The following is an 11,678-nucleotide window of genomic DNA, read 5'->3' on the forward strand; positions in this document are numbered from 1 at the left end:
TAAGAAAATGTGGTACACATACACCATGGAATACTATGCAGCCATAAAAAAGGATGAGTTCATGTCCTTTGTAGGGATATGGATGCAGCTGGAAACCATCATTTTCAGCAAACTATCACAAGAACAGAAAACCAAACACCACATGTTCTCACTCATAGGAGGGAAGTGAACAATGAGAACACTTGGACACAGGAAGGGGAACATCACACACCGGGGCCTGTCATGGAGTGGGGGGAGGGGAGAGGAAATAGCATTAGGAGATATATGTAACGTAAATGACAAGTTAATGGGTGCAGCATACCAATATGGCACACATATACATATGTAACAAACCTGCATGTTGTGCACATGTACCCTAGAACTTAAAGTATAATTAAAAAAAAAAAGGACAACCCGCACAAAGGGTGAAAATATTTGCAAGTCATATATGTGATGAGGGTTTCATATCTAGAAAATATAAAGAACTTCTACAATTCTCAAACAGAAAGAGAAACAACCCAATTAACAAACATGTGAAAGACTTGAATAGACATTTTGTCAAAGAAGATAAATAAATGACCAATGAAAAAGCATGAAAAGATACTCAACATCATAAGTCGTTACAGAATTATAAATCAAAACCACAAGGAGTTATGCCACTTCACAAATGACTAGGAGAGTTATAATTTTTTTTAAATGGGAAAATAAGTGTTGGCAAGGACATTGAAATGTACAATGTTACAGCTACCATGGAAAATATTTTGCAGTTCCTCAGTTCCTCAAAAAGTTAAAGAATTATCATACAAACCAGCAATTCCACTCCTCAAAAGACTTGAAAATGGGGACTGAAACAGATACGTGCATATAAATGATCATAGCAGCATTATTCACAATAGCCCAAAGGTGGAAACAATGTAAGTATCTATCAACAAATGAATGGATAAACAAAATGTGGTATACATCCAATAATGGAATGTTATTCAGCCATAAATAGGAATGATGTTTTGATTCTACAACATGGATGAACCTTGAGAATATTATCATAGGTGAAATAAACCAGACACAAAAGGATAAACTGTAAGATTCCACTTATTCGAAACAAAAGGACAAACTGTAAGATTCCACTTATTTGAAATACCTAGATCAGGCAAATTCATAGAGACAAAGAGATTAGAGGTAACCAGGAATTGAGGAATGAGAAAGTTATTGCTTACGGGGCACAGAGTTTCTGTTTGTGGTGATGAAAAAATTTTGAAAATAGTGGTGAAAGCTATAAAACATTATGAATGTAATTAATGCCACTGTATTATATACTTTAAAATGTTTAAAATGGCAAATTTTGTTATATATATTTTATCACATTAAAAATTAATTGTTTAACAAATAAAGGGGACTGTGTTTATAACACATGTAGAAGTACAATGTATGACAGCAGCATAAACAATGGGGGAAGGAAATGGAGGCATTCTATTTTAAGGTTCTTACATCATACTTAAAATGGAAAATATTATTTGACTGTGTAGAGTATGATTTTTAAAAAAGTATTTTGTAAACCCTAGTGCAACTACAGTTGATCTGTGAACAACGAAGGTTAAACTGTGTGGGTCCACTTAAATGGGAATTTTCTTCCACTGCTGCTACCCCTGAGACAGCAAGACCAAACCCTCATCTTCCTACTCCTCCTCTGCCTAACTCAAGGTGAAGATGAGGCTACAGACCTTTATCATGAACAGTAAATATATTTTCTCCTCCTTATGATTTTCTTTTTCTTTTTTCTTTTTTTTTGAGACAAACTCTTCCTCTGTCGCCCAGGCTAAAGTGCAGTGGCGTGATCTCGGCTCACTACAACATCTACTTCCTGGGTTCAAGCAATTCTCCTGTCTCAGCCTCCTGAGTAGCTGGAATTACAGGTATGCACCACAATACCCAAATTTTAGTATTTTCCATAGAGATGGGGTTTTACCATGTTGGCCAGGCTAGTCTCGAACTCCTGACCTCAAGTGATATGCCTGCCTCAGCCTCCCAAAGTGCTGGGATTACACAGGTGTCAGCCACCATGCCCAGCCTCCTCATGATTTTCTTAACAAAATTTTCCTTTCTCTAGTTTACTTTTTTGTAAGAATACAATATATAATACACACAAAATGTGTGTTAATTGTTTATGTTATTGGTCAATCGTAGGCTATTAGTAATTTTAGGGGAGTCAAAATTCACACTTGGACTTTCTAATGCACTGGCAGCTTGGGGACCCCTAATCTCCATGATGTTGAAGGGTCAATTGTACAAAACAAAAGAAGTGTAGCTGATGTTGGAAATAAAATGAAGCAATTTTTTTAAAGCTCTAAAAATTCAAAAGAGAAAGAAAAAAGAACAGAAGGGATAACTAGAAAATAAAGAGCAAGATGGTAGACTTAAACACAAATTTAGATAATTATACTGAATTTAATGATCTAAATAACATATTTAAAGACAGATATTCTCAGACTTGATAAAAAAGCAAAACTGAGAGGAGTCATGTTACCACAATGGCAGAGTAGAAGCAATTTGGCTTCACTCTTCCCCACAGAAAACCAAAACAACTATCCAGTACCAATTACCCTCACGAGCATCCCAGAAACCAAAACGGAGGCTGTGATGATCCCAGGGGGCCAGAGAGAAGCAAAAAACTTCAAGCAGAAGCTTAGAGAAATAGACTACTCCATCTACAACACCCCACCCTCAAGGTGCCGGGCCGCATGTGGAAAAACTCCCATGGACTCACAATACTACACTGAAAGAAGTCAGATAAAGGCAGACAGACACCTTTATCTCCATGTTGGGTTCCTTCACAGAAAAATCATTCCTGCTTCAACCTAAGGGAAGCATCTTTGCCTATAGGGTAAAAAAAATCCTAAAGGCAGCCAAAGACAATGGGTAGAGACGGGGTTAGCAATCCCCAATGAACAAAACTCAGTGATCACTCTTCATCTCAGCCAAAAAAGACACCAAGTCAGAGAGGTTGTTCAGCAGTATCATGGTTTGGAAGCATGCTCCATGAGTCCATGAGGCTATGAAGCCCTAGCCAGCCTTCCCATGCCACCAGGGTATCCTTTTGTTGTAGACACTCCCAGTCCACAACAGTAAGCATTCTGAACTTTTACAAGAGCTACAAAAGTTAATTTTTTGACAAGATAAACAATATTGACAAACCTGTAGGTAGAATAAGGAAAAAAGAAAAGACTCAAATAAATTAATTCAGAGATGAAATGAGATATGGTAACCAATACCACAGAAATATAAAGGATCATTAGACACTATTATGAGTAACTATATATCAACAAATTGGAAAACCTAGAAGGAATGGATAAATTCCTGGACACATACAACCTAAGATTGAAACATAAACACATAGAAAACCTAAACAGACCAATAACAAGTAATGTGATTGAAGCAATAAAAAGTCTCCCATCAAGAGAAAGCTTAGGACCTGATGGCTTCACTGCTGAATTCTAATAAACATTTAAAAAAAGAACTAATACCAATTATACTCAAACTATTCCAAAAACGTGAAGAGGACAGAATATTTTCAATCTCATTCCATGAAGACAGCATTATCCTAATACCAAAACCAGAAAAGGACACAACTAAAGAAGTAAACTACAGAGCAGTATCCCTCCCAGATGAACACAGATGCAGAAATCCTCAACAAAATACTAGCAAACTGAACTTAATAGCACATTAAAAAGATCATTCACCACGATTAGGTGGGATTCAGATGGTTCAACATATGCAAATTAATAAGCATGATACATCACATCAACAGAATAAAGGACAAAAACCATATAATCATTTCAATAGATGCTGAAAAAGCATTTGATAAAATTAAACATATCTTCATGATAAAAAAAAATTTTCAACAAACTCAGTAAAGAAGAATTATACATCAAAACAATAAAAGCCACATATGACAAATCCAGAGCTAACATCATACTGAACATGGAAAAACTGCAAGACTTTCCTCTAAGATCTAGAACATGACAAAGATGCCTACTTGCACCACTTTTATGCAACATAGTGTTGGAAGTCCTACCCAAAGCAATTAGAAAAGAGAATGAAATAAAGAGCACTCAAATTACAAAGGAAAAAGTCAAATTGTCCTGTCTGCAGATGACATGATCTAATACTTAAGACACCAACAAACAGCCATTAGACTGATAAGCAAATTCAGTAAAGTTGCAAGATATAAAATCAACATATTAAAATCAGTAGCATTTCTATATGCCAAAAGCAAACAATCTGAAAAGCAAATTAGGAAAGCAATCCCATTTACAACAGCTACAAAGAATATAAAACACCTAGGAATCAACTGAACCAAAAAAGTAAAAAAAAAATCTATACAAGGAAAACTGTAAGACATCGATGAAAGAGGGAGGACACCAAAAAATGGAAAGATAGCCCATGTTCATTAATTAGAAGAATATTGTTAAAATGTCCATCCTACCCAAAGCAATCTACAGATTCAATGCAATTCCTATCAAAATACCAATGATAGTCTTCACAAAAATAGGGGAAAAAAATCCAAAAATTCATATGGAACCACAAAAGACCCAGAATAGCCAATGTAATCTCAGGAAAAAAAAAAAAAAAAAAAAAAAAGCTTGAGGCATCGTATTACCTAACTTCAAAATATACCACAAAAATATAGTAAACAAAACAGCATGTTACTGGCATAAAAACAGACATACAGACCAATGGAACAGAATAGAGAACTCAGAAATAAATCCAAGTATTTACAGGCATCTCCTTTTCAGCAAAGGCACATTAGGGAAAGGACAGGCTCTTCAATAAATGGCTCTGTGAAATCTGGATATCCATATGCAGAAGAAAGAAACTAGACCACTATCTCTCACCAGGTACAAAATTCAAATCAAAATGGATTAAAGCTTAAATATAAGACCTGAAACTATAAAACTTCTAAAAGAAAACATTGGGGAAGCTCTCTAAGACACTGAACTGGGTAAATATTTCTTGAGTAATACCCTACAAGCATGGAAGCTAAAGCACAAATGGACAAATGGGATCATATGAAGTTAAAAAGCTTTTGCACTGCAGAGGAAACAATCAGCAAAGTGAAGAGGCAACCCACAAAATGGGAGAAAATATCTGCAAACTATCCATCTCATAAGAAATTAATAATCAGAATATATAAGGAACTTCTATCTGACTTAAAATGTACAAATAATCTTTTGTTGTTATTGTTGTTAGACAGTGTCTTGCTCTGTCACCCAGGCTGGAGTTGCTGTGGTACGATCTCAGCTCATTGCAACCTCTGCCTCCCAGGTTCAATGGATTCTCGTGCCTCAGCCTCCGGAGTAGCTGGAGTTACAGACATGTGCCCCACATCAGGCTAATTTTTGTATTTTTAGTAGAGACAGGGTTTCGCTATGTTGGCCAGGCTGGTCTCAAACTCCCGACCTCAGGTGATCTGCCCACCTCGGCCTCCCAAATAGCTGGGATTACAGGTGTGAGTCACTGCACCTGGTGACAAATGATCTTAATAGACATTTCTCAAAAGAAGACATACAAACAGCCAACAAGTATATGAAAAATGCTCAACATCACTAATCATCAGGGAAATGCAAATTAAAACTACAATGAGACATCACCTCACCCCAGTTAAAAATGACCTTTATCAAAAAGATAGGCAATAACAGATGCTAGCAAGGATGTGGAGAAAAGGGAACCCTCATACACTATTGGTGGAAAGTAAATGAGTACAGCCACTATGGCGCACAATCTGAAAGTGCCTCACAACACTAAAAAAATAGAACTACTCTACAATCTGATGATCCCACTGCTAGGTATATATCCAAAGGAAGGAAATCAATGTATCAAAGAGATATCTGCACTCCAATGTTTATTGCAGCACTATTTACAATAGTCAAGATATAGAATCAACCTAAGTGTCCATCAACAGATGTATGGATAAAGAAAATGTGGGTCGGGAATGGTGGCTCACACCTCTAATCCCAGCACTTTGGGAGGCTGAGGCACGCAGATCACCTGAGCTCAGGAGTTCGAGACCAGCCTGGCCAACATGGCGAAACTCCATCTCTACTAAAACTATAAAAATTAGCCAGGCATGGTGATGGGCACCTGTAATCCCAGCTACTCAGGCAGGGAGAACTGCTTGAGCCCAGGAAGTGGAGGTTGCAGTAAACCAAGACCATGCCACTGCACTCCAGCCTGGGCAACAGAGCAAGACTCTGACTCAAAAAAAAAAAAAAAGAAAGAAAGAAAATGTGAGACATATATATATATATACACACACACACAATGGAATATTACTCAGCCAAAATTTAAAAAAAAGAATGAAATCTCTTTATTTGCAGCAACATGGGTAAGGCCGGATGACTTTTTGTTAAGTGAAATAAGCCAGAAATACAAAGACAAATATTGCAGGTTCTCACCTATATATAGGAGTTTAAAAAATTGATCTCATGGAGATAGACAGTAAAATGGTGGTTAATAGAGATCGGGATGAATGTGGGGAGAGGAGAATGAAGAAAAGCTAGCTAATGGGTATAATGGTACAGTTAGATGGAATAACTTCTAGTGTTCGATAGCACAGTAGGTTGACTATAGTTAACAATAATTTGTTGTATATTTCAAAATACCTAGAAGAGAAGACTTGGAACATTCCCTACACAAAGACATAATAAATGGTTGAGGCAGTGGATATCCCAATTACCGTGATTTGACCATTACACATTTTATGCATGTATCCAAAAAAATCACATGTACCTGATAAGTATGTTCAATTATATCTTATTTATCAATGAAAAAGCAAGACTGAGGGACTTCCACTTGCTCTTAGGATGTATTAAGTCACAACATTAATGTCGCATCTAAGAATGAGTAAAGGCTGGATAATTTATAAAATCACAACTTTTCATGAACCCATCAGAAAACTGACGTTGCAAGAAAACCAAGCGATCTGAATGCCAAAGAATGACCAATCCTCTTTCAGATGAGAATAGACACTTCAAAAGTCATCAAGTGGATACTGTGATAAAGTAACAAGGAAAAACTGTGAAACCACCACAGATCAGAAATCTAATAATCTACTGATAGAAGTACAAATAGGACACAGTACTAGCTGGGAAAAAAGTGAGCAAAAACACTGAGGAGTTAGGATGAAACAGCTACAAAAAAAGATATACCCTTGGACTTCAAGACTGTGAAAATAGAAACTGAATGGTCCTTACTGTCCATGAAGTCTGTAATAGGCCAGCTGAAGTGCAAGCTGAATAAATGTATCCGGGTGAAGCATCTTGTTCTTGGTTAGCTTTTTGCCGAAAGATGTAAAGGCATAAGCCGCAATCTGTAGATCAGATGCCTAACAAGAAGAATTAAATGAGAACAGTGAAAAATCATCTAAGGAGAATACACCAAAGAGAACCAAATTATCACCTGCATTAAAGTAATCACCAGACATAAAGAATTAAAGGTGTTAAAGGCATAATTTTAAAATGTTTTGTGCAGACACGCTTGGATGACAGCCAAATTTTTACATATGGTTGTTAAAAGAAAAAATCATGATTATTTAAGAGAAAAGTGAAAAATATACCTCCTTGAGATACTGAGCTTTAGCTTGGCTGATGTCATTTAATACTTTCTCATCCACAGTGAAAACAAGCTCTTCTGGAAGTGGTATATCTCGTACCTTCTCTGAACCCTGAAAATAGGAACAACTTAAAATATTTTATCTTTAAAATTATTAGGAGAAAAAAGATGAAATACTTATTCAAACATACCTTCCATCTTCCTTCATTCTGAAAAATTTTCTCATCCACATAATAACAGATGTTCACCATAACCATTGCATCAAAAGGGGCATGCTAAAATGAGAACACACAAGATTTCTGAATATTTGATGTCAACTTAAAATTTGACCCAATATTTTATTTTCACTTTGTGTCTATTCTTAACAGATAATAAAGCATACAGTCTTCAAATGCCTCACCTCCTGATGATAAGATATAGGATTCTCTATGATTCAGTAACTGCTGTATTTTATTTTTTGGAAAAAAAAATTTAAATTTGGAAGCAACTAGTAGGGCTCCTGGTGGGGTTTGGGGTCATGAGGGTGTACAGTGTATAAAGTAACTAATAAACAATCTAGATAAACTAATTGCTATTTTTACTAGAAGTCAAAGCAAGTGTATATACGTAATACAAAGATGTTCTGGAATTGTAAGAACGGGGTGGAAAAGCAGATGGGGATGGCAGCCTATCTGAAAGCATTTGGGATGGGCATGAACTTCTTCAGGTAGGGACCTTGGCCACTTAGTGAATATTAGAAAGCATAACCATTTTGTGTTTTTATATATATGAGGGTCCTGATGTGGTAATTCTCAGTTTAAGAAATGTGGGAAAGATAGGCTGGCTGTTACAGGGGTGTTTCAGGTTTGCCAGGTATATTTAGAGAAAGAAATTGCAGTTAGTGAATTTTCCCATCATTTATTTTGAAGAACAAAGTTTCTGCCCGCATTTTCCCCATGTTCCTCAGATGAGAGTTACATCAGATGGTTCCTTGTGACTGTCACCACTTTATATTAGACACAGACATCATTCATGATCTGAACATGACACTGAGAGCTTGGGAGGGAAAGAAGGGAAGTCTCAAGATACGGGCCCAGTTTCAGAGGAGTAATTAGGTGTCTTAAATGTCACCCTAACACTATAGCTCTGTAGCCTGTATCATGGCCCAGTGAAGCCTATAAACACAATTTATTGTTACCAGGCAACAACTACATCAGGAAAGGCTTTTGAGGGAGGTCAGTATAAGATGCCTGAGCAGTTTATCTGCCAGCAACAGGACACATGACAAGACTCACAGGTCACCGACAAACCCATTTTCTAACAGTATCTCACAACTGTGTGGTACTTTATAATTTTACAAAGAATTTTCAGATATTATCACATATACTGTTTCATTTAAGACAAACAGTATCAGTTTCCAACTATTTTACTGGAGCCAGTAGGAAATAGCAAGAATGAAGGATGTCTCTTTGAGTTATAATTCTAAGCACCCATCTCCTAATGGAAACCTAATAACCTCAAAAAAGTTAGAAAATATATAAAATTCCAATGCTATCCTGATGCTTTATTTGTTCACATAATTTTTGCCTTTCATTTCCTGCACTTACACAGAGGCAATATGTGTTGACAAAGTGTTTAAGAATGCAGGCTTTGGTTCTGAATTCAAACTACTTCCTAGTTGTGCAATAGTAAGAAAGTTACTTTGCTTTCTAATTAAACTGCCTCATTTCTCAGTAGAGATAATGCATACATACATACAGATGCTGTGAAAAATGATTTTTATACCACTTATACTGTACTTACTAAGGATCTGGCTCACAGCAATAATTAGTAACTACTGTTATTATTAACTAAAGTTTTTACATGCTTCCTGTGCACCCTCTGCAAAGCCTTACAATAAAGCCTACAATATAGAGAAGACAACATAGTTGACTTCAGGATTATAAAATATGAGGGAAATGGAATTAATATAATCACAAAAGAACATATTCAAACAATTATAATTATGGAACAGCAACATGGCTTGAGGGTAAAATAGCTTTATTTTACAGTACATATACTTATTTTCTTTTTTATTTTTTTTTTTGAGATAGGGTCTTATTCTGTTGCCTCGGTGGGAGTGCAGTGGTACAACCATGGCTCACTGCAACCTGGATCTCCTAGGCTTAAGTGATCCTCCCACCTCAGCCTCCCAAGTAGTTGGGAGTATAGGTATGCATTACCATGCCCAGCTCATTTTTTATTTTCTGTAGAGATGGGGGTCTCACTATGTTGCCCAAGCTGGTGTTGAACTGCTGGAATCAAATCCTCCCACCTTGGTCTCCCAAAGTGCTGGGATTATAGGCATAAGCTCCCATGTCTGGCCTACAGCATATGTATTTCACTAATGATGATTTACAAAGGTTAAACTGCATTATCTATAATCATCTTCGGTTAGAAGGGAAACCTCCATGGAATTTAACACAAATTATCAGGTGGAGATAATCAGATCAATTTTATAAATATATGCATGTTAATGCACACACATAAAACATGTCCACACACTATAAAAAAGCACCTCAGTTGTGCTGAGAGATGCTCATTATGAGCCCAGTATTCTTTATTCAGAGACAGACAATATTATCAAAATTATTTTCATCCTGAATTTGTGTGAACAGCAGGATACCAGTGCTATTAGTAAAAATCAGTTTAGCAAAAGGTGTTTTTTGGTGGGCTTGGGAATGAGGGACGGAAAGCAAGATGAGTTACTCTTGATGAGATTGATTTACTCTTATGTAACAATATAACATCCAATTTGAACAATTTAACATATAATGAAACACAACTCTCAAATGAGAATAATAGGTAAAAGCTAGAAAAGTATAGCTGCGAGTTACATATATAACAATAGGTCAATCAAATTATTTAAATCAGGGAAGAAAGTGGTCAGGGGGGAAAAGAGTGATGAGTATTAAGGTCAGTTTCAGAATCAGTAAATAGGAAAATACTGTTAAGAGGAAAGAGGCAGTGTCAAAATACATATGAAGAGGGTAACCAACTGCAGCAGACAGGTCAAAGAGAAATCAAGGGAAGAAGCCAGGGGGCAGTTAACCACCTTACAAAGGGTAGTTTGCAAGGAATGGTAAGGTCATAAACCAGACTGAGGAAGGTCAAGGAGAATCAAATGAGGAGCTGAAGAGATGAAAACTGAGGCAATTAACAAGAACTATTCTGTCAACAGTAGACTCAAAGGAAGAGTAAAGAGAACATCTTCAAAATGACTCGTGGCAACTTTTCACTGTAGCTCTGATGAGATACTCCAACAGACATTCACTTTCAGGACCTATTAACCAATCCACCTTGTTCTGAAATAACAGCTACTTTATTGTTCTTTAGGCAACCAAGCACCACTTTGTAATGGTTTGAATGAGACTGATTCTACCCACTAGATTCCAAGGTTGGGCATGTGACCCAGGCCAAGCTCATCCAACCACCCGATTCCCCAGGATGGGGACATGAATCACACAGGCCAATCACAACTGATGAGGATTATTTCAGGAACTTTGCCAGAACTATTGGAAACAAAGAAGCTGACAATTTCCTCTGGGAGTCAACAAGTTATGAAGAAAGCTATGAAGACATGAGACTGTTGGTACAACAATCACATTGGGCAGTCTATCTAAATATGAAGCCAAACAAAGGAAAGCAGCACTAAAAAATGGGAAGAGATTTCCAATGAAAGCATTTGAACACTGAAGTCAGCTTTACCCAAATTTAGCTACATCCCTTGCCAACAAATATCTTCTTAAGTTAATGCCAGTTTGACTTAGGTTTCTATCACCTAAACCTGAATACGGATTAATACAACTACTGAACCCTATTTTTTTTCTTTTTTTTTTTTTTTTTTTGACAGAGTCTCGGTCTGTTGCCCAGGCTGGAGTGCAGTGGCACAGTCTCTACTCACTGCAACCTCAGCCTCCCAACTTCAAGGTATTCTCTTGCCTCAGCCTCCCTAGTAGCTGGGACTACAGGCGCCCGCTATTGCATCTGGCAAGTTTTTATATTTTTGATAGAGGTGGGGTTTCACTATGTTGGCCAGGCTGGTCTTGAACTCCTGACCTCAAATGATCCATCCA

At 36.9% G+C, this 11,678-nt stretch overlaps 1 protein-coding gene across 1 annotated transcript in view; it reads right to left on the reverse strand.

Moving 5' to 3' along the window:
* The window catches only part of CROT (carnitine O-octanoyltransferase), a 56,068-nt gene that overhangs the window by 16,778 nt on the left and 27,612 nt on the right, over positions 1 to 11,678 (reverse strand). The window contains exons 9-11 of the mRNA XM_011961774.1: positions 7,776 to 7,859; positions 7,589 to 7,696; positions 7,227 to 7,357 (exon numbers count right to left, since the gene is read on the reverse strand). Of these exons, the coding sequence (XP_011817164.1) occupies positions 7,227 to 7,357; positions 7,589 to 7,696; positions 7,776 to 7,859 (323 nt within the window). The remainder of the gene's footprint in view (positions 1 to 7,226; positions 7,358 to 7,588; positions 7,697 to 7,775; positions 7,860 to 11,678) is intronic.

The sequence above is a fragment of the Colobus angolensis genome, unplaced genomic scaffold (genome assembly GCF_000951035.1).
Source record: "Colobus angolensis palliatus isolate OR3802 unplaced genomic scaffold, Cang.pa_1.0 Scaffold569, whole genome shotgun sequence".
Lineage (NCBI taxonomy): Eukaryota > Metazoa > Chordata > Mammalia > Primates > Cercopithecidae > Colobus > Colobus angolensis.